Source organism: Epinephelus moara, chromosome 22, assembly GCF_006386435.1.
Source record: "Epinephelus moara isolate mb chromosome 22, YSFRI_EMoa_1.0, whole genome shotgun sequence".
NCBI classification, from domain to species: domain Eukaryota; kingdom Metazoa; phylum Chordata; class Actinopteri; order Perciformes; family Serranidae; genus Epinephelus; species Epinephelus moara.
The window spans coordinates 13667356-13689520 of NC_065527.1; the positions used below are offsets into that span (position 1 = coordinate 13667356).

Below are 22165 nucleotides of genomic sequence, written 5' to 3' on the forward strand. Positions count from 1 at the left end.
AAAACGTAAGGCCTTCTTCTCCCTTTTAAACGTCGACGCTGTCCACGTCCTCAAAAAGAATGGATCTAATTAAAACGTTGCACTCGTCATCATCGCCAAAGCTTTGCCAAACGGTTTCTGGTGGAGAGGAGGCTGGGAGATGCAGCACCACATGACTGAGTCTGAGCTGGAGAGGGATGGGAGTCAGATTGGGTTTCTCTTCTCTCATTGGCCGGTGGGCTGACTTTTGACACGCAGACCAGGGACCCTCCTGCCGTATAAATAAGCCTGATAGAACTTTATTATTCTAGCATCACGGCAGCAGGTTTGTGCTCAGTTTGGAGTTACTCGTGTCACCACAACTGTATGCCTGCTTGAGGGTGGTTTAAAACGGGTTTAGCAGCACAAGGAGTCTGCATGTCCTCTTAGACATGCTCAGCTTTGTGGATACTCGGATTCTGTTGCTGCTTGCAGTAACTTCATACCTAGCATCATGTCAACGTAAGTTTGAATATCTGCTCTTTTTCTGTGATGGATATTATTTTTTTCTCTCGCGTCCCACTGCTTGAGGATCTTTGGCTTTTGTTTGGGACTTACATGAAGGTCAACCTGGAGACAGCTCAAAGCACTGCAGAATAAAGCTCCATGGATTGAGCTCATGCAGAGGATTCTTCAACTTTTCTCCAAGGATACAGTTATTTTATATTTGATTAGTTTCCGAGAGGGAGAAGTTGCACTCCTAGGAAAAAAGTTTCCTTGCTTTGAAAGAGACCTGTAGTAGTCGGCCTGGGGTCTTTTCTAAACTTTTAGTGCATGTTGAGTCATCAAAATAGGCTAAATGTGAATTTTCCTTTAGGAATAGGATGAAAAAGTCTGTGGGGCGTTGTACATATTGTTCCATCCAGGCGTCCAGCTAATCAAGCTTTATTATTGGAAACAGCAACGTCTCCCCCTGGTGGCCATGAATGCAAACATCTGCTTGGCACCAATTTGACTGTGTCCTCTGCAAAGAGAGGCATATCTACTTTTTAAAAAAATATTAAAGACACTAAATGCGTGCATATTTTAATATTCCTAGATTTTGTTAAACTAAAAAGCATTTTCTTTAACTTTCTTTACAGGTACAGTCAACTGCGTGATTTGTATTTATTTAGGAAACGATTTAGAGATCAAAACAGAATATATGCGTTGAAGTTGAAGCTCCTTGGAGATATTTTTCAGAATCATAGCACATTAAATGGGGAGATGATAGTCTCACATCACTTTGAATGTCCAAGCGCGCCCCCTTGTGGTGGAGATTGGTCATGAGGCGTTAGAGTTCATGGGGAGGTCCCAGCTGCACCGAACCCAGCCATGACCAGCTGATGTCCACCTGCAACAAAGTGAAACAAGAGATACAGACATCAGCCGCGAATGAGTCGTCAGATAGTCAAAACGTTTTACTCTTTTTGAATAATTAAATTAAATTAAAAATGCACCACTATTTTTAGTACAAAATCAGACAAACATGCAGCCACTTTTTAACACAAAATTAGAAAAATACACCTTTAAATAACATCAGAACAGCATCAATAACACATCATACAGTCACCAGTGATGTCGTTCTTGCCCTGTTTGCAGTAGCAGGCCAACTATTCCTGTCCCAAGGGCATACACTACCTGTTCAGGCCTGTTAGCAGCGGGATCCTTAATAGCTGGAATGCTACTGAGCACTGGATTCACACTGCCTGCAGAGTTCGAAGAGGTTTAGCATGCAGAGATGGCCCTCAGCTACACTTTTAGAAATGAGCTGATACCTGTGCTGCAGCGAGCAACCTGAGAGCAATGCGGGAAGGCTAATTGTTTTAGGCATGTCAGAAGAGCTTGTTTAACAATTAAAGACACTGGTGTAGACACATCATTGAAGCCACAGATGGTAGTTAGGGGCTTCAGAACACAAAAGAAGTGCAGCTTCCTGTTTGACATTGAATATTAAGTCATTTCTGCTAAGTTTTCTTTGGATTATTAGACTTAAACATGGTTAATGTGCATTTTAACATCCTGTAAAGATGTTAACTCTTCTTTCTGCAAAGTGTAGGTACAGTGTAGTGTGTACTTGTTTGTAGACTTTGTTCTCATGCAAAGGAAAAACAACTTTTCATTGACCTACAGAAAGAGAAGCAGAGATAGGAAATGACATTGTGTCTTTTTTAACTGACGTTCTAACGGAGTATCCCCTCTTCTCTCCCCCACCCTCCTCTTCTCCCTCTCCCTCCTCCTTCTCTCTCCAACTCCACAGAATCGGTTAGTACACATGCATGAAATCCTGACAGCAATATGTCTTAAAGATAGCTTTACCTTGTCTCTTTGCCCTCTTTTTCTTCCTCCTCCAAATGCTGTGAAATACTCCATAAAAGGAAGACCTCTCGTCTGGTCTTGACCATTTGAGCAATCTCAACGATGGCAGAGCATTTCATTTAGGAATTTTCTGCCTCCTGATCCAAGTTATTTCTCGCAGTTTTCTGCCTTCCTGTCCACGGATAGGTGAGGGTCCTATTGGCTAAAGTTTGTGTCAATGAAAGCTAAAACCGCAGCTCTGAGGCACCCATGGGGCCTGGTACAAAGGATCCTTTCTGAGGGGCAGAGGGAGGTTTGCCCCTAACAGCTGGCTTTGGGTCAGTTCTTGGAGTCTCCCTCTCCTCTTTGATTTGGATTTGATTTCACAAAAGCTGATCTCAGACCGGTTTTGATAGGTTGAGATCTTCACCTCAAATAAAACAAAAAAGAAAATTATTGAATTCCCCCTCTGATGTAAGACAAACAGAGTCTGATGAGTGTTTGTTTTACTGATTCTGCTCTCAGTTGAGATTGCCAAAAATCAGCACGATGTCTGTAGCGTCAGCAGCAGCATTTTAATATTTTAAATTTGTTCTGGTAACATTTCAGAACTTTAGTTTTTCCCATGGACTAACATGCTCTTAATGCCAAGAGGTTGTTGAGTCTAGATGCTTTTGTAGCTTCTCTGTGCACATGTTGATCATCTGTATCACATGCACATTGCCCTGCTGTGTTTTTATCATGCATGTGCATGTTTTATCTATTGTTTTTATCTATATTTTGCACGCTTAGATATTACTTACAATGGCGAAAGATCAGAGAGCTAGATGTTTGATACATCCCAAATGGCCCTGAAAAGACTGAATAAATAAATCTTACATTTATTTATCTTCTTTTCCATTTAGGGAAGAGTCAAGGTGAGCACATGATGTTCTTCTTATGTGTCATTTAGCACCTACAGCGTGGCATGTAAGACACATAAAGCATAGCTTATGTGTAGAAAAGGTCAGAGGGCATCTTTATGATGTGTCGTTTAATTACTGAAATGTGTTTTAAGCCACTTGCCCTCCAACTGTAAGGTCAAGTTTGTGTACATACACATTTCATTGCTATTGTCATATACCAGATCATTTGAATACGATTAGAATCTGGTTTTAATTTGCTTTTAGTTACATTTAGTGTAGTTTAAATTGAATGCTTGCTTTGCTGGAGGAATAGTTGGAAGCTGACACGTTGCTGAAGCAGCGTCTGCGCCGTGTTATGGTCTGACAGAGTTGTTTTTCTGCTGCAGGGTCCCAGAGGAGAGAAAGGACCTCGAGGTGACCGGGTAAGCTGAAGTGCAACTCTACTTCCTTTATTCAAGCAGCTGTTACCAGATATGTAATTTAGGCATTTAATGTGGTTTATCTTTGATGCACGTTTGGCACCTTGTTTGCTGACGTCATTTGACCTTCTAACCTCAGTAGGCCACACCCCTTTGTTTACATTACCCATATGACCGAGTGCTTACAACAACGATAGTGATGTGAATGAATGTGAAATATTCAGTAAATTATTTTATCTTGAGTCGTATTCTGACATGAAGCGTGATCATCTTATCTTGTATTAACTCAATTTGCTACATGAGTAGTTTTATCTGTTATCATCAAAAAAAAAGATCATGTTCATTGATGCAATAGACTAATCTAAGAAACCATCTCATCAGCAGCTGTTCATTCAGTAACAGTGTTTACTCACTACATCATCTGTGTTTTACAGGGTCCTCAGGGCCCAAATGGAAGAGATGGCAAACCCGGACTCCCTGGCCCCGCTGGCCCCCCTGGACCCCCTGGACTTGGAGGAGTAAGTCCACTGTTTATACTTGTAAAACAAGCAGCTTGGCTTTGCAGTATTTGTCCCAAAAGTGGTCCAGAAACTGTAATAATAGTGCGCTAGCTTTGATTTGACCTTTAACATTTCTCACGTGCGGGAAAAAAAGTATTGAAATATGTCTGTTTGATGTATTTGACCCACATTCACCCCCTGCTGCTCTGCTTTTTATGTCGAACCAGAAAAGTGTTGAATCTTTTTAATGATGTCATAACCCCGTAACCTTTGACCCTTTGCCCTTGACCCATTTGTCCCCATGGCTAACACTTGGATGACACACAACAAAGCTACTATTTGTGCTAATTGGATCTCTCAAGCACTGATTTGATACAAATTTCAATATAATATACATTCATTTGTCGTGGTGTGTTACACAAGTATTTTTTCATGGCTGATTTTTGTGCCATGACAATGACATTTGGTTTGGACTGATGAAAACAGTGACCACTTTTTATTTGAAGTGAATTTATGCTCTGCTTGTCCAATAGTGCTTGTCATTCTAACCTATTAATTGGTGCTTTCTTTCTGTTTATCAGAACTTTGCTGCTCAGTATGATGGTGTAAAAGCTCCCGATCCCGGCCCTGGACCCATGGTGAGGGCCCTCTCTGTCTTTACAGCCTTACCTACACATAGATAATTATAGTCGATGGATACAGGTGTCTCACACCTTTGAATTCTGATTCCTGCCCTGACACAGTTGCACTTGTGTTGATGAATAATACGAAGAATTAACTCCTTTCTCCTTTTCAGGGTATGATGGGCGCTAGAGGCCCTCCCGGACCTCCTGGACCCCCTGTAAGTTCACACACTCTCTGCACATTTCAACTATGGAGCGATCTGATCAAACTTCACACCCATAAGCTCAATCTGCTGTTGCTGCGTTGTCTATGAAGACTAATTGGTTTTTATCATTCAACAGGGTGCTCAGGGACACACCGGACACCCTGGTGAGCCCGGAGAGCCTGGACAGACTGTAAGATCATCCTCCAAAATGTTCACAATCATTGAAATTATCATGGGATTAGAATCCTTGTCAGACGTACCCATGTGATGCCACCATCTTAAAAGCTTTGATCATCTTTGAGATCTGAAATGTTCTGGTTTTCCTTCCCAAGGGCCCCGTTGGTCCTCGTGGCCCCCCTGGACCCCCTGGCAAATCTGGAGAGGACGTAAGTATACATTTATGTTTCTGCCAAAACCTTTTCAGGGGCTAATTGTGTTTACAAGTTTTCTGAAGACTTAGTTTCTTGATATGGATTTGAATTGTTGCTATATAGTTTCTACAATGTCAGATGGTAACGTGTGTTTTGCTGACTCACAGGGTAACAACGGCAGACCTGGAAAGCCCGGAGACAGAGGTGCCCCCGGCCCACAGGTAAGAGATTTGCTCCGAAATAAAGGGCATGAAACACAACCCACAGATAAACGTCTGAACTGTAAATCTGGAGTTTGTGTCAGTAATATTTTCTCTGTGTTGAATTGCAGGGCGCTCGTGGATTCCCCGGAACCCCTGGACTTCCAGGAATGAAGGGACACAGAGTGAGTGCTGATCTTTTCCTCTGCTTGACCTGAACTTTACCTGCATGCTTTACCTAAACACCTGAGGCCCACTGGCTTGTAACCAGCAACTGAAACTGCTCCCAAACAAAAATGGCGGAGAAGCTACACCTGTGTAAAAAGTGGACTCCAATGTTTTGTGCATCATAACGAGCACTGCTGGGAGTGATTACAATCCTAACTTCCTGTTTCCTGCCTCCTGAGGAGCATAGTAGATTTAATACAGAGCTTAATGGCTAACATTTAAGATTTTTTTGTCCCAGTTTTTGCTTGAGAGTCTCTACAGCCAGATGGCAAACTTCCTGTAAAACCACATTTGAAGAAAGACAAGCTTCCATAATGTCTCATATGAGACTTTGGATGTCTTGTTAACAATATGTATTCTTTCAAGAAGTCAAACAAGCAAACTGATTCTTTGATATTCCAATTTTCAGTCTCGTTTTTTTCTGCTTGAAGTAGCACATTTTAGTACCAATAGGTAATAACAGTGCTGTTTTCTGCTTATCTTATTCTCTTTTATCCCTTTATATAGCCCACAGCCTGTCATGTGATGTCCCTTAACCCTCATAAACATCTTCCATCATCACTCTCTTTCTGCGTTTCAGGGTTACACTGGTCTGGATGGACGCAAGGGAGAGCCTGGTGGTGCTGGAGCCAAGGTAAGAACAAATGTTCCTATCGAAAACTTCATTTCATGTAGGATCCCAGTTCCTGTTGTAATCATTTTAATGGCAGCCCATTGATAAGCTTAGGGAAAAAGTTTACAGTAATATAGTGTAGTTTATGCAAGGATGCATGTATTTCACATAGGAGAGTTTCTGTAGTGTGAGTGAATATTGCAATAATAAGAAAGACCAAACTTAAGTTTAGCATTACCACTACTTTGTCATGGTTTTCACCTTACTTCCCACAATCAAATCTCTCTGACCTGTTAACCTCTGACCTTGAGTCACTTCACTCCAGATGCCCCATCAACCTAACCCACCTTCTCCTGTCTCTCCTATAGGGTGAGCCTGGTGCCCACGGAGCTGCTGGAAGTCCCGGACTTGCTGTAAGTTTTTGATTGCGTTCATCATTTATGCACAAAACCACAGCAACCTTAGTAAACCTTTGCCATAATTTATCATTAATCACTACAGAACTGCAGTAAAGGCACTGGTCTTATCATTTCTGTTTCTTTGTGTGTCCTCCCTTTAGGGATCTCGTGGTATGCCTGGTGAGAGAGGCCGTGCTGGCCCTGCTGGCCCTGCTGGTGCTCGTGGTGCTGATGGCAATGCTGGACCCGCCGGTCCTGCTGTGAGTATTGGCCATATAAACCCTTTCGTGATTGTATGATTCAGCCATTTTGTGAATACTGAACTCAAGAGGTATCATTAAGATACCTTTCGAAAATGTACTTTGTGATTATCTTAATGTATAAACAATAATGTGTGATATAATATCAAAGGAAGAAGCAATTATGCCACTAAATGTTAATTATATGCATAATTGCACCCATATTAGACCAACTTTGACCTTAATGTGAGCTTTGACCTATATTACATATATCCTGATGTTATATCTATTGTTCTTCTGCCCAGGGTCCTCTTGGAGCTGCTGGTCCCCCAGGTTTCCCCGGTGGCCCCGGACCCAAGGTAAGTGTGATGTCACTTCCCGTGTCCTTTTGGCAACACATCCTCACAGAGAGATTCATGTTCAGGGTCACAAAAGGAGACAATACTCATTAACATACAGTGTAAGCTTCTGTCAAGGAAATAAACCATCTGTCCATGTTCACTATCCCAAAAGCTTTTGTCGACTATCCCCATGGGAATAGTTCATACCTGTGAACGCCTCACTCATTCCAGACCATTTATTTTCATAATTTAAAGCGTACTCAAACAAATACACACCAATACATCCCATCATTATGATTTCATTATTAAATCCTGGATGTATTTTTGTCTTTGACAGGGAGAGATTGGACCTGCTGGAGCTACTGGCCCAAGTGGAGCTCAGGGATCTAGAGGAGAGCCCGGTCCCAATGGCGCTGTTGGACCCGTCGGTCCCCCTGTAAGTATAGAAAGATATTGCTGTGTAGACTCCCAAGTTCCTGGAGAAATTAGAAACAAAAACATGTATTTTATTTAGTCCTTGATTTTGTTTTGATTAGTGTGTTTTTCCAGACTACATTGATCAATTCCAAAAACTCCATTGAATATAAATGTTGTCATTTACTGTAGTTACTTTGTGTGACATTATCACATATTCACTATTAAAGTGCAGTTATTTAATCTTTGAAAAAGTCAAATGTAATACTTTTTGTAGCAGTGAATTTTTCAGTCAGATGTTTTTAAATTGTTTTGGGAAGATTCCCTAATTTCTTGTTTTTTTTTCCTTTAGGGTAACCCTGGTAATAATGGTCTGAACGGAGCCAAGGGAGCCGCTGTAAGTTCTCAAGTTGTACTTTTCAAGCATACATAGGTCAAAGGTCATTTAGGGTCCTGACTAATTCTCACCTGTCCATCATCGCTGTTATTTAGGGCACCCCTGGTGTTGCTGGCGCTCCTGGCTTCCCTGGACCAAGAGGAGGACCTGGACCTCAGGGCCCTCAGGGTGCTGCTGGACAGAGAGGCCTCGCTGTAAGAACACCACCAACACTGATACATATAGACGTGGATATGCATGTTTTTTGTGGATGTACATCATCCACAAAAAACATACATATCCACATGGAAGCATGCAAATGTATACACAACGCAGACCAGTAATTGTCCACAGATGACTGATTGTTTCATTAATTGCATCTGTTTATCTGTCTTAGGGAGATCCTGGTACCCAGGGTGTCAAGGGAGATGGTGGACCCAAGGGAGAGCCTGTAAGTTCACACCCCGATCCTGTTCTTTGGCTTGCAATTTCACCAAACTGAAACTGAAGACATCTGACTGTGTATGACTGTTGTCCTTCAACTTCTCTGTTGCCTCCCGCAGGGTAACTCTGGACCTCAGGGATCCCCCGGACCTCAGGGTGAGGAGGGTAAGAGAGGACCCACTGGTGAGCTTGGTGCCACTGGACCTGCTGGAAACCGTGGAGCTAGAGTGAGTACCAGATCAGCGTCTCTGATGGGTGGTGTTGCACTCATATGAATCCATATTCAGATGCATTTTGTCTTCGACCTGCTAATGCCTGCGTGTCTCTTACAGGGTGCCCCTGGCAGCCGTGGTATGCCTGGTAGCGAGGGAAGAAGTGGTCCTATTGTAAGTGGTCAAAGAACAAATTTCATTCCACCAACATTCAAGCCAAAAAATAAAGCTATGTCTTGTTTCCAAATATAGTCACCATTCAGTTATATGGTTAAATTTCCACCTCATTTACCTTCAACCTCTTTGTCTCCTTCTTGTAGGGCATGCCTGGTGCCCGTGGTGCTTCTGGTGCTGCTGGACCTCGTGGACCCCCTGGAGATGCTGGCCGCGCCGGTGAGTCTGGCCCAGCTGGTCTCAGGGTGAGTCTTTTGCTCAATTCTGTATTTTTTAGAGGGATCTCATGTCTGTGTTAGTTCTGTGAGTCAAGTTTAAAGGGAGAATAGGTCTATGGCGAGCTAGAATGGCTGAGTTTGAATAGCTTGGAGCAGGAGTGCTGTAATGGCTTAATACGAGGCTATTGAGAGTAACACAAATTGAAATTATATTCCTTGTATGTATGTAGCAGTACAAATTAATGACAAAACATTCATCTTAATGACCAATTTTTATTTTCTACAGGGTCTCCCAGGAAGCCCTGGAAGCTCCGGACCCCCAGGAAAGGAGGGACTTGCTGTGAGTAAATCTGAATTTTGCACTGAAGCAGAACTTATCGTTTTTTTTTAACTTCATGATCATATTTGCTGCAGTAAATGCAATCAACGTGACTTCCTGTTGTTCTGCCTGTTTCTCCCTCCAGGGCCCCGCTGGACAAGATGGCCGTGGTGGACCCCCTGGCCCAACTGGACCTAGAGGCCAGCCCGGAAACATTGGATTCCCCGGACCCAAAGGACCTAGTGTAAGTAGAAATAGAGCCGAGATGAGCATTTGGAGCTTCATCCTTTTCTTTATTGTTAATCAAGTTTATCATAACCTGTGCTTAAACCGCCTCTTGCCTCCTTTAGGGTGAGGCTGGCAAGCCTGGAGACAAGGGAGCCACTGGCCCCACTGGACTGAGAGTAAGTCAAAAATACCCAACAGGTGTTTCATACAGTAACACACTGATAAAACACTTGTCAGCTCCATTGTCAGTTGTTATAACATGTCATCATATTCCTATCTAGGGAGCCCCTGGACCTGATGGCAACAATGGAGCCACTGGTGCTACTGGACCTGCTGTAAGTATCCTTATGTATGATGCACCCAGTTAATGGCAGTTTCGCCCCTTCCAACAAATACATACAACATTTATGACTGTGATTTTCTGTTTTAAACATTGGTCTTCTCTCTTCATCTACAGGGCGGTCCTGGTGAGAAAGGAGAGCAGGGAGCTTCTGGAGCTCCTGGCTTCCAGGTGTGGATCCATCATTTGATTTTACTCTCTGCTCATTATAAACGAGTCAAAAAAAGCATATTCAAAAATATGAAAGAGCACTTATCAGAGTAAATTCAGTCTAACTGCTGTTCCATGTTAGTAGCTACATACATTACCTGCACCTTAAGTGTGCTTTTAATACAGCAGTATCTGCATAAATAGCACTGTTGAGGTCACTGTTCCTGATTTTGCGGCTTGGTGTTTTCAGGGTCTGCCTGGTCCTGCTGGAGGTGCTGGAGAGGCTGGCAAACCCGGAGACAGAGTAAGTAACGCACACACTTACTTCTACCATATTGTACAGTCAAACCATAGAAATTGTAGAATAGGCAGTACATTTCTAACCCACCATTCATCTCTCTATAGGGTATCCCAGGAGACCAGGGAGTTTCTGGACCTGCTGGTGCCAAGGTGAGTTCACCTGTCCTGTCACCTGTTTTACTTTAATTTTAGTGAGATGTCAAAACTATTGAAATAGTTAGAATACAAATAGAAAATGTCTCTAATTGTGGCAGATTACATTTACATGCATATAAAGACAATACACTGACTTCCTCTTTGTGTTCCTCCAGGGAGAGCGTGGTAACCCTGGTGCTGCTGGAGCTTCTGGACCTCAGGGACCAATTGGACCCCGTGGACCCGCTGGAGCCCCCGGAACTGATGGTGGCAAGGTAAGATGATGCCATGGCTGTAAGAAGCAAAGGTTATAAATGAAATCTTGACCTTACAAAAGGTAGCAGAGTTTACCAATATCAGATCAATGTTGAATAAATTCTAAACATACACTTTACTGCAGCATATATACGTTGTTTATATGTTCTTTTGTGTACAATAATCCTCTAGAATCAGAATATGTCAGTACCAAGCTCATATATGAGATTATGTATTTATGGACGCATGTGTGTTCTATGCGAAAAGGAACCATAATTTGTCACGTCTGTTTCCAGGGAGAGCCTGGCGCTGCTGGAGCTGCTGGCGGTCCTGGACACCAGGGACCTGGTGGCATGCCCGGTGAGCGTGGAGCCGCTGGAGCCCCTGGAGGCAAGGGAGAGAAGGTAAGATCCAAAAATACCACCTTGAAATAAAGATTTTAGCCCTCAAAATCACTCAGATTTGTCAATAAGAATGTATTTTTTTCTCAATCATTCCCTCCTGCTCTCTCTCCTATAGGGAGAGGCTGGACACAGAGGACCTGACGGCAATGCTGGCAGAGATGGTAGCCGTGTAAGTTCAACTCTCTGGTTCTTCTTAAAAAAAAAAAAAGATAGCCACTCACTCCATTAGTTTGACTATAGCAATCCCAGCCTTGGCCTCAGTGTCCTCTCCTCTCTCTCTTTCCAGGGCATGCCCGGACCCGCTGGACCTCCTGGACCCACTGGAGCCAATGGTGATAAGGTAAGTAGGTGACGTGTGGATATTATTTACCACATGACAAATAATGACATCACAATAAATATATTTAGGATAAACGCTGTAACACAGATTAATTAATGCTATGGAGCTTTGTTAAGACCTAAAAATGGCTACCTCTAACATTATTCAAGATGGCTGACTGACCAGTGATGTACACAAGAGAGTCATTGAGATGTGTAGTTGAAATCAAATCACTGTCAGAAATTATCTCTTGGCTGGCCAACTCAAGTCCATAGCATTGGACACCCCATACCTCTGTTGGAGAACCCCCATGGTACAGTAGCTTTCTATCTCCAGCTAGAACCTCAACACTGCCACCTGATGGCTGTTTAATAATATTACAGCAATGACTCGATTACAACGTAATCCAGGATAGAAGTGGTAAAAACATTAAAAATGAAGCAGACAAATGCAGAACTTTTACATTCTGAATATTTTCATGCTGTTATATGCTATTCTAAGCAGCTAACGTTACCCTTGCAGTGCTATTTATTTCACTGTTTATTGCTTTGTCGGCTATGTAAACAACTGGCAGACACAGAATTACAACAAAAACAATGACACTACATTTGCATTGCTTCAAAGAGGAAAACCAGAGGATTATCTTTTGTAAGAGTCATATCAGCTGATCAAGTTGTCTAATTCATTAGCGGATTAATTAGCTGTACACTACAAAAGTAAATGGTAAATGAGCTTTTGGCCCAGCACCTTTTCTAGTCTGTCTGACCACTTCAAGCGCTTTTACACTACATGTTACATGTCACACCCATTCACACACCGATGGCCGAGGCTACTATAGCAGGTGCCACCAGCTACTCACCTTAAACATAAACACACTCACACTTGAGCAGTGTGGGGTTAAGAATCTTGCCCAAGGATGCTTCAACATGTGGACTTGAAGATCTGGGGGTGGAACCACCAACAACCTCCTGAGCCACAGCTACCCAAAATGCAATAGAGTGCATTTAAATCAATGCTGATGCCTACAAATGATTTCTCATGTGTGTATAAATCTATTGATGTATAGTAATCAATGGTTGGATCGATGGAGCAATGCTAGGCTAGTGACTCACTCACTGTTCTCTCCTCCAGGGTGAGAGCGGTTCCTTCGGACCTGCTGGCCCTGCTGGAGCTCGTGGAGCCTCTGTAAGTAGCTGTTGCTGACTTTCTCAATTAAACAAGCATCAACGGTTCTGCTGTATTCACCCTAAATAACCGGTTGACATAAATATCAGATTAAGACCTTGAGACAACATCAAATCTTCCTGACCCACTGCTTCTTGTCCACAGGGAGAGCGTGGAGAGGTTGGACCTGCTGGAGCTCCCGGATTCGCTGGACCACCTGTAAGCCAGCAGCCAGTCACCTTCCAATACAACATACTGTGACACAAATACACACACACACACACACACACACACACACACACACACACACAGTTGCCCAGACACTAACCCAGCCCCATTACTTTTCCGGTTTACAGGGCGCTGATGGTCAGACCGGAGCAAGAGGAGAGCGTGGACCTTCTGGTGGAAAGGGAGAATCTGGCCCCGCTGGTCCTGCTGGACCTGCTGGACAGTCTGGACCTCCTGTTAGTATAATTTACACTTGAGACATACTCATATATTGAGAATGTATAAACTCAAACGAGATATGAGTAGTAAAGGGCCATCCACACCAAGAACTATAACGATAACACTGTGAGCATCCACACTGATGAACGGTAATGTTCTGTAAACAGTGGGGCCAAGCATGCTGCAAGCTCCAGCTGTGATGCAATGTGGATGGGTCTGATTGGCTTTCAGTGTTCACTCATTCACTCATCCAGTCACTGATCACTGTGTGGACTCAGCAATCCAATTGAGTTAGATATTCATTTTTATTTTTATAGTTATCCTCATTGTTGTGGACTCTCCTTTACGCTAATATGGAATGGTGTCTGATTTTTTTCATCTGTTTATCTAGGGTGCTTCTGGCCCTGCTGGACCTACTGGTGCTCGTGGAGATAATGGCCCTCCTGTGAGTATTGAAACATCACAGCAGCACACATAAGCGCAGATTTAATTTCTGTTGTACCTGTTACACTCACTCACACCCACTTACTTCAACCCCACTAGCCAAATGGCCATTTCAAATCAATGGAAGGCTACCAGAGCATGTAGTGACTGAAAATGAAAGTAAAAAATCTAATAAGACAATTACAGAACAACAGAAATGTCAAATACTGAATTTTTACCAAATGATAACGTCAAATTTCACACACACACATAGACATACTAAACACTCTTAGTGACTGCTGTATAACCTTTGATGATGTGTGTTTCCAATTTCAGGGTCTGACTGGTTTCCCTGGTGCTGCTGGCAGAGTTGGCGCTGCTGGCCCTGCTGTGAGTATCATATTTACAGTCATTAGTGAGGACGTACACACGTGCAGACCCACACTGAATACACTGGGTTATTTAAATAACATTTTCAGTTCATCCTCTCATCATGCTGCTTCTCATAACAGTGAAACAAAACGATCACATTTGACATTAACCCACTCTCCTCCTCCTCTGCTGTCAGGGTATTGTTGGACCCCCTGGCGCCGCTGGTCCCGCTGGTAAGGATGGACCTCGTGGTCTCCGTGGTGATCCTGGTCCTTCTGGTCCTTCTGGAGATCAGGGTATGGTTGGACCACCTGGCCCATCTGGAGAGAAGGGACCTTCTGGAGAGCCCGGTCCCGCTGTAAGTCATAGCTCTTTTTCCAGTACAAATTATGAGACTGTGGGAAATTGAAATGATTAAAACGATAATTAGTCTGATAAAAAATATATAACTAAGTTTATATCTTTATTGTGGTCACATAGATCTATAAATCTTCATTATCAATGCATTGATATGTGACCTGTGTGTGTTTAGGGTTCTCCTGGTACTCCTGGAACCAGCGGTCCTCTTGGACTTCAGGGATTCGTTGGTCTGCCTGGTGCTAGAGGAGATCGTGGTTCACCTGGTGGTGCTGGTGCTGTGGTAAGCACAAATTAAGACTGACAGCGTTTTACAGAGGATATATAGATGAGTCCTATATCACATACAGTTTGAAGCCTGACTGTATTTGACCCAGTGATTTTCTCTGCATTCTATCACAGGGAGAGGCTGGAAGAGTTGGACCCTCTGGTCCCGCTGGAGCCCGTGGTGCCCCTGGCAATATTGGCCTGCCTGGTATGACCGGACCCCAGGGAGAGGCTGGACGTGAGGTAAGAACTGAACAGGCCAATAACAGGTACTGCAATGACCTGTTAGTGGTGATCAAATGTGGGGAGAGTATCAAAATATCCCCAGTAGAAGTACTGTTTTTTGACTTAGATATGACTTGTTGTAAATAGGGCAGGAACTATTCATTGTTTTCCCTGTCGATTAATCGGTCAATTATTTTCTCAATTAACCGATTAGTTGTTTGGTCTCCAAAATGTCAGAAAATGGTGACAAATGTCAATCAGTGTTTCCCAAAGGCCAAGATGATGTCTTGATTTATCCATAGCCCACATATATGCAGTTTACTGTCATAGAGGAGGAAAGAAACCAGAAAATATTCACATTTAAGAAGCTGGAATCAGAAAAATCAATTATTTTAATAGTTTACAACGAACTTATCAATGGTTGCAGCTGTAGTAGTAAATGTAAGTTTGGTTTCTTGGTTGCATGGGTGTAGATTTCAGGGGACATGCTCACCTTAATCTTTAGAATATGTGCATTTGACACAACCTGACACAATAGCCTGATATAAAGATTGAAACTTTTATGTAAACTACAATATTCTTTGCCATCTACAGGGTAACCCTGGTAACGATGGCCCCCCTGGCCGTCCTGGTGCTCCTGGATTCAAGGTAATGCCTTTTCATACACCTTACAGCACATTTGTATACAGAGTATACACAAACATACTCTGTGATCTGACCTTCATCTGCCCTTTTCCACCATGTTTAGGGAGATCGTGGTGAGCCCGGACCTTCTGGTTCCATGGGACTTGCTGGTGCCCCCGGACCTGCTGGACCCACTGGAGCTGCTGGCAGACATGGAAACCGTGGAGAGTCTGTAAGTATGAATAAACAGTAACCCTTTTTAAAATGGATTCTCTACTAGACCACTTTCAATTAGCAACATTTACAAGGTAAACAACATCTACAGTCATCTGCCTTCTTCATTCATCCTTTTAATCTTGTCTCTCTTGTGACCAGGGCCCAGGAGGTGCCGCTGGAGCTGTTGGCCCCGCTGGAGCTAGAGGTGCCGCTGTAAGTAAAAAGAAGCACAGGAATAGCACAAAAATAGGGTTCATTGACTAGAAGTACACAGATGTAATGTGTGTGTGTTTGCATGTTATAGGGACCCTCTGGACCCCGTGGTGAGAAGGGAGTTGCTGGAGAGAAGGGAGAGAGAGGCATGAAGGGTCTGCGTGGACATGCTGGTCTCCAGGGAATGCCCGGACCTTCTGTGAGTGACGGCCCAGCATCACGATGCACACAAAATATGGAAACTTACATCTACATGTGCTTATATATATCTAATCTAAGATGTTTACTATAATGTCATTCAATGGTACACTTTCTCTGCTCTCAGGGACCCTCCGGTGACACTGGATCTGCTGGACCTAATGGACCTGCTGGACCCAGAGTAAGTCTTTTTTGTGATCACAAAGGCACCAAACACAGGATATAGTGTAATTTACAGTCATTTTTGATTCAAGATGTCCAAATTCTTGACTTTGTCATGTGATGACCTCCTCTTTAGGGACCTGCTGGACCCCATGGACCCCCTGGTAAGGATGGCAGAGCTGGTGGCCATGGAACTATTGGCTCCCCTGGTGCTCGTGGACCCCCTGGATACGTTGGACCCGTTGTAAGCACACCTAGAGTCTTGTAAACCAGATAGTTTGGCTCATTTTATCAAAGGATCTGCAAAGGATTCAACTACAACTTTGATCCACATATTAATCCATTCTCTCATTCATATCAGGGTCCTCCTGGAGCTCCTGGTCTGCCCGGACCTCCCGGCCCCGCTGGTGGTGGATATGATGTCTCTGGATACGATGAGTACAGAGCCGATCAGCCTGCTCTGAGAGCCAAGGACTACGAGGTCGATGCCACTATCAAGTCCCTCAACACTCAGATCGAGAACCTGCTCACCCCTGAGGGATCCAGGAAGAACCCTGCCCGCACCTGCCGTGACATCAAACTCAGCCACCCCGAATGGAGCAGCGGTAAACTAAACTAAATCTGCTAGCGCCGCAGTACACTTTAGATGTCTTTTGGAGCCTATGCAGTGCCTTGTTTCTATCAATTTTGACTCCGTTTTCCTGCCATGTAGGATTCTACTGGATTGACCCCAACCAGGGATGCAGTAATGATGCCATCAAGGTCTTCTGCGACTTCAACACCCGCGAGACCTGCATCCACGCCCACCCCGGAAGCATTGCCCGCAAGAACTGGTTCAGAAGCACCGAGGGCAAGAAACACGTCTGGTTCGGAGAGACCATCAACGGCGGTACTGAGGTGAGCATCTTCAGAGAGGAGACATATTCATTTTCCTTTTATTTGGTTTAAAGGTATACTATCCAGGATTGTCGGTTACTCTGTGTATCATATTTGAATTCTGACTGTCTCTCTTTCCTCCATGCAGTTTACCTACAACGATGAGACCATCAGCCCACAGAGCATGGCCACCCAGCTTGCCTTCATGCGCCTGCTTTCCAACGAGGCTACCCAGAACATCACCTACCACTGCAAGAACAGCAATGCCTACATGAGTGATGAGACCGGTGACCTGAAGAGGGCTGTGGTGGTCCAGGGCTCCAACGATGTGGAGCTGAGAGCCGAGGGCAACAGCCGCTTCACCTTCTCCGTGCTGGAGGACGGCTGCACTGTGAGTAGCCCTTTGGTCATTGCTGTTATCCTTCAGTTTCATTCGTAACTGTTAAATTAATGCAATTTTTGGTGTCATGAGACAGAGCTAATTTGTCTTACCGCTGTGTGATTTGAATTATTTTGCCACTGTTCTAAAACGAGGTTTCCTTTTTTTTCCATTACACCCGCAGAGACACACTGGTGAGTGGAGCAAGACAGTCATTGAGTACAGAACGAATAAACCATCTCGCCTGCCCATCCTCGACATTGCACCTTTGGACATTGGTGGAGCTGATCAGGAGTTTGGTTTGGACATTGGCCCAGTCTGTTTCAAATAAATAGACTCATGATAAATTAACACCAAAAACGAGAGAAAGAACGAAAAAAACAAAATCTCTGCCCTTCTTTCTGTGTTGTTTTTTTTTTTTATACTGAATGCTGATTTCTCTCTGCGCATCCACTTGCTTAAGATGGGCAACTATCTGAAAGGACTGAACGGACTGAACGGAGCGTTTGTGCAATGCAAATTAATACAGCAACCCAAAGGGACGCGGGAAAACACCTTGTTGTGGGACATCATGTCATCCTTTTGTAAAAAATAAAAGAAGTGTAATAAAAACGCTGAAAGTATGCATCACTTTGTGGTCTTTGTATATCTTCCAAAGAGGAGGTTTAAAACCACAATTTCCATGAAAAAAAGGTTTAAACTACCTCATGCCTGTACCTAAAGAAAATACTTTTGACAAAACCTGGGTCCACAACCGAGATGTTAAGACTTCTAATGCTTCAAGCTTTGTCCCGTATCGGAAGGTGCTCAGTTACTTGAAGCAGAGATCTATGGTGCTAATATGCAGCTGTGGAGCAAACCACTTTTTACTGTATTACTTTGTATTGACATTTGAGGAGTCTTGCATTGGTCCCCTGATACTCCCCCACTTTAAGCAGGTGGAATGTTTCTAAACCTGATGTCTGGTTTTTGTTTTGTTTTGTTTTGTTCTTTTTTTGTTTTGTCTAGAAGGTTTTTTTTTTTTGTTTTGGTTTTTTGTTCAGGCTTTTTTTAACTCTTCAGACCCCACACAGAGTGTTCATACTGACAGCACATATTTCACCCAATTCTGAATGGTTTTTTTAAGACGGCCTCTCTCTCTCTCTCAAAAAACGATACCACAAAGTCTATTGTACCTATTTTGTATATGTGAGATGTTTAAATAAATTGTGAAAAGTTCTGAAATAAAGCATGTCCAATGTTCCAAAACACACTACTCAGTGACTTAAGTGCTTTCATGTTTTAATGACACCATTGAAGGTTTGTCACTGTTTTTGGTTCTAGTTTAATTTAAACATCTTCCTATTGTGGAAGCACAGCCATATCCTGATTTTCCTTCCCCCTGTTTCTTGCTTTTCAACGGTACATCCAATTTTAATGTACAGTAAATTTCTGTTGACACTGTCCATGCCAATGTGTGATTACTAAAGTGCATTGTTTCTTGTAAATATGCATCCTCTGATGTTGCTTTTCCTTGCATAATACAGCTTTTGCATCCAAATAAATTTCTGTGATTTGGATCAAGGCTTGAATTGCAGTGATAAGTGCACACCAGTATTAGCTAAGATTCAGTATGGGGACATGGCACTCTGTCAGAAATGACTTGTTTTGTCACTTTGTCAGTGGCTGAGAATCAGCGTGAGTTAAGTGTGTTAAGGGAACTGGGATATGCAAGCATTTTGAAATTTTGGATTTAATCACACATCCACATGTAGAGGCAGTTCTGTTTGCTGTTGGGAGAAGTTTGTCTTACTTGGTTCGGCTTAGGAGGGCAAACTTCTTCCATGTGTGCAAGGGCGTAGGTTTCATTTCAACACTGGGGTTTGAGGGCCCTCTGCCAGAAATTTTTGAGCATCTAAAACTTAATTTCCTGCAATATGGTGAATTTTTATGCACCAATTTGTGCCTTTTCTTCTTGATTTCACTTTACTATCAGAAAAAAATCTGAAATTTGTCTTACGTCCCAGGACGTCAAGTGTTTCACACAAATACACAAATACAAAAACACAAATCTGCATTAATTTATGGTGTAAATGTCTCTTATTTGTGATGTTTTTATTGGTGGAGACAAATGCACATGTTCTAAACACTGAAGGAGGAGATGTGTCTCCTGCTTTGCACACCCTCTCAAAATCTGCACTTGTGCATGGAGATGCAGGCATCATCTCACAAAAGTTCATTTGCAGCACTTTCTATAACCACTAGAGGGCAGCATGGCATGCTTTTAGTAGCATCCCTGCTCTTACAATGCAGCTTAGCCTTAGTGGCATTGGACCTTTGACTTTACATTAAGATGGCACAACTGAAGTGACAATTTGTTGATGCTGATGATGTAGTCATTTTCAATAGCAGTGGCAGAAAGACTAAAGTACATTTACTCAAGTAGGTTACTGTGCCACAGTACAAAATGGAGATACTTTACATTTGATTCTACCTAACAGATGCACTTCACTGAATTTCAGAGGGCAATTTTCTACTTATTTTCTTCTTAACTATATTTCTCTGACAGCCAGAGTTGCTAGTTACTTTGCAGATCAAGTTTTTACTTTTTTAAAACTTATATTCACATCTTTGTTTTGACTGTCTGATTGTCTGACCATGATGCAAGACCTACCAGACTAACCAGTTAGAGCACCACCTGACCCCAGGTCATTTGTACTATAATTAACACATCTTTATTTTGGGATATGCAACATGTGAGCCCAGAATAAACTAAATTAATTTTTACTTAAAATTGAACATGAAAATGAATCAGTAATAATAAGCCAAAAATGATACAATGCAGTATTTTTACACAGTATAACTACTCAAAAAGGGATCTCAATGTTCGTTTAACTCTACCTCTAACTCAGTCCAGACCTGCTGATTTATTCCATCCTGTTGATGGTGAACACTGCCCAACAAACTTGTCATCATTCTTTGTGTCAGCATACTGTGTGTCTGCACTTTAGAGTTCTTATTAAAACTTCCATTCAGCTTTATCCACATGGGTGTGTAGTGTACATCCAAATGAATGGTTGCAGTAAAGGAAGCCTTTGTCCGTTCCACCCAGGTGAAGAAATACAAGTCAACCAGCTAAAAGTATTTTAAAAATGTGACAGTGCAGAGTGGCAGACTGATTTGTCAGATTAGTCCATGATGCCATTGGCAGATTACAGTTGATGCTTTTTATTGTTACCATGCTCCCTAGCACTGCTGATACTGCACAGTGTTTAATAATGACTGATTGTACAGCACACAGATGCACAGATGTGTTTTGAGAGTTTTCTTGAAGGTGGAGAGTGAGGGGGAGTCTCTGATGTCTTTAGGGAGTGAGTTCCAGAGGATGGGAGCAGCAATGGAAAAGGCCCTGTCCCCCCAGGTGTGGTGGTTGGTCCTGGTGGGGCGGGACAGGAGGTTGGCATCAGCAGACCCAACAGTGCGGGAGGGAGTGTGCCGGTGGAGGAGCTCAGACAGGCAGTGGGAGCCAGGTTGTGGAGAGCTTTATAAGTGATGAGGAGGAGTTTGAAGTGGATATGCTGGGGGATGGGGAGCCAGTGGAGGTCATAAAGGACGGGGGTGATGTGGTCACGGGTGCAGGAGTGTGTGAGAAGACGAGCAGCTGAGGGAAGGATGGAGTAGTGACCAGGCCTCTGTGGACAGTGACGAAAAAGAGGTGCACTTATCAACTGTGAAGGATTGGGCCCCGTTGTCAAGTGTCTTAGTGTAACTGTTGCTAGAATTGCTCAAATTTGTTGCCAGACTGCCTTCGCAGAGATGGCTGCCATCTTGTTTTTACATGAGCCACTAGATGGCACATTAAAGTGTCCACAAATGAGGACAACAGGTCTAAGTTAAGTAGGATGAAGTGTCAAGTCAAGTCAACCCAAAATACAGGCTGTCAGGAGGATATGTTTCAAAAATAAGAATAAGCCTACTACTTGGGGCGTCGGTGGCTTAGTGGTAGAGCAGGCGCCCCATGTACAAGGCTGTTGCCGCAGCGGCCCGGGCTCGAATCCAGCCTGTGGCCCCCTGCTGCATGTCATCCCCCCTCTCTCTATCCCCCCTCACACTTACCTGTCCTGTCCATTAAAGGCCAAATGGCCAAAAAAAATCTTAAAAAAACAGAAGCCGCCCACTAATAAAAAGCCTCCTATCTAATAATCTGGCATTACGTTCATACTTAATAAATGTATTTAATCATATTCCACCACTGTTGACATAAAGACATACTTTTACATATTATAATTTTACTAAATCACAATTCATAATTGGATCTGGAAAGTTGAAGATCATTTTTAAATGGTAAATAAGGTTCAAGAGTGTATAAAAAAAGCTTCAAAATAGAGAAATATTTCCTGGGGAAGGATACCCATGGTCCCCCCCTACAGAGGTCCTGGCCCCCCATTATGAATAGATGTTTACGGCCCTGTCCCTAATGCCACTTCCAACAAGGGACCTAATTCAAAAGAACAAAATCTGAAAACTACTGCAATTTACAAATCTCAAGTCAGCAGATTGTTGTGTTTATCCAAGGAGGTTAAATCAAATCACTGTCCTGGAAATCAGAGCAGGAAATCCACCCAAAACGCCAAAAT

At 43.1% G+C, this 22165-nt stretch overlaps 1 protein-coding gene across 3 annotated transcripts; it reads left to right on the forward strand.

Moving 5' to 3' along the window:
• Positions 1 to 276: 276 nt before the first annotated feature.
• Positions 277 to 18994, forward strand: col1a2 (collagen, type I, alpha 2). Of its 3 annotated transcripts, XM_050034999.1 has the most exons (49): positions 277 to 480; positions 3570 to 3622; positions 4054 to 4137; positions 4701 to 4757; positions 4916 to 4960; positions 5085 to 5138; positions 5281 to 5334; positions 5487 to 5540; positions 5651 to 5704; positions 6328 to 6381; positions 6729 to 6773; positions 6920 to 7018; positions 7303 to 7356; positions 7676 to 7774; positions 8105 to 8149; positions 8245 to 8343; positions 8526 to 8579; positions 8692 to 8799; positions 8905 to 8958; positions 9105 to 9203; positions 9463 to 9516; positions 9641 to 9739; positions 9846 to 9899; positions 10005 to 10058; positions 10181 to 10234; positions 10464 to 10517; positions 10619 to 10663; positions 10825 to 10923; positions 11200 to 11307; positions 11423 to 11476; positions 11594 to 11647; positions 12758 to 12811; positions 12956 to 13009; positions 13147 to 13254; positions 13629 to 13682; positions 13997 to 14050; positions 14229 to 14390; positions 14565 to 14672; positions 14792 to 14899; positions 15476 to 15529; positions 15630 to 15737; positions 15881 to 15934; positions 16026 to 16133; positions 16260 to 16313; positions 16431 to 16538; positions 16656 to 16899; positions 17007 to 17191; positions 17319 to 17561; positions 17734 to 18994. In XM_050034999.1, the coding sequence occupies exons 1-49, from the start codon at positions 411 to 413 to the stop codon at positions 17878 to 17880; spliced, it is 4071 nt and encodes a 1356-aa protein (XP_049890956.1). In that variant the 5' UTR covers positions 277 to 410; the 3' UTR covers positions 17881 to 18994. The 3 variants fall into 3 exon arrangements, with proteins under 3 accessions (XP_049890956.1, XP_049890954.1, XP_049890955.1); XM_050034997.1 differs by lacking the exon at positions 277 to 480 and having other exon boundaries at positions 3513 to 3622; positions 14882 to 14899; XM_050034998.1 differs by lacking the exons at positions 277 to 480; positions 10825 to 10923; positions 11200 to 11307; ... (1 more) ...; positions 11594 to 11647; positions 12758 to 12811 and having other exon boundaries at positions 3513 to 3622.
• Positions 18995 to 22165: the final 3171 nt, after the last annotated feature.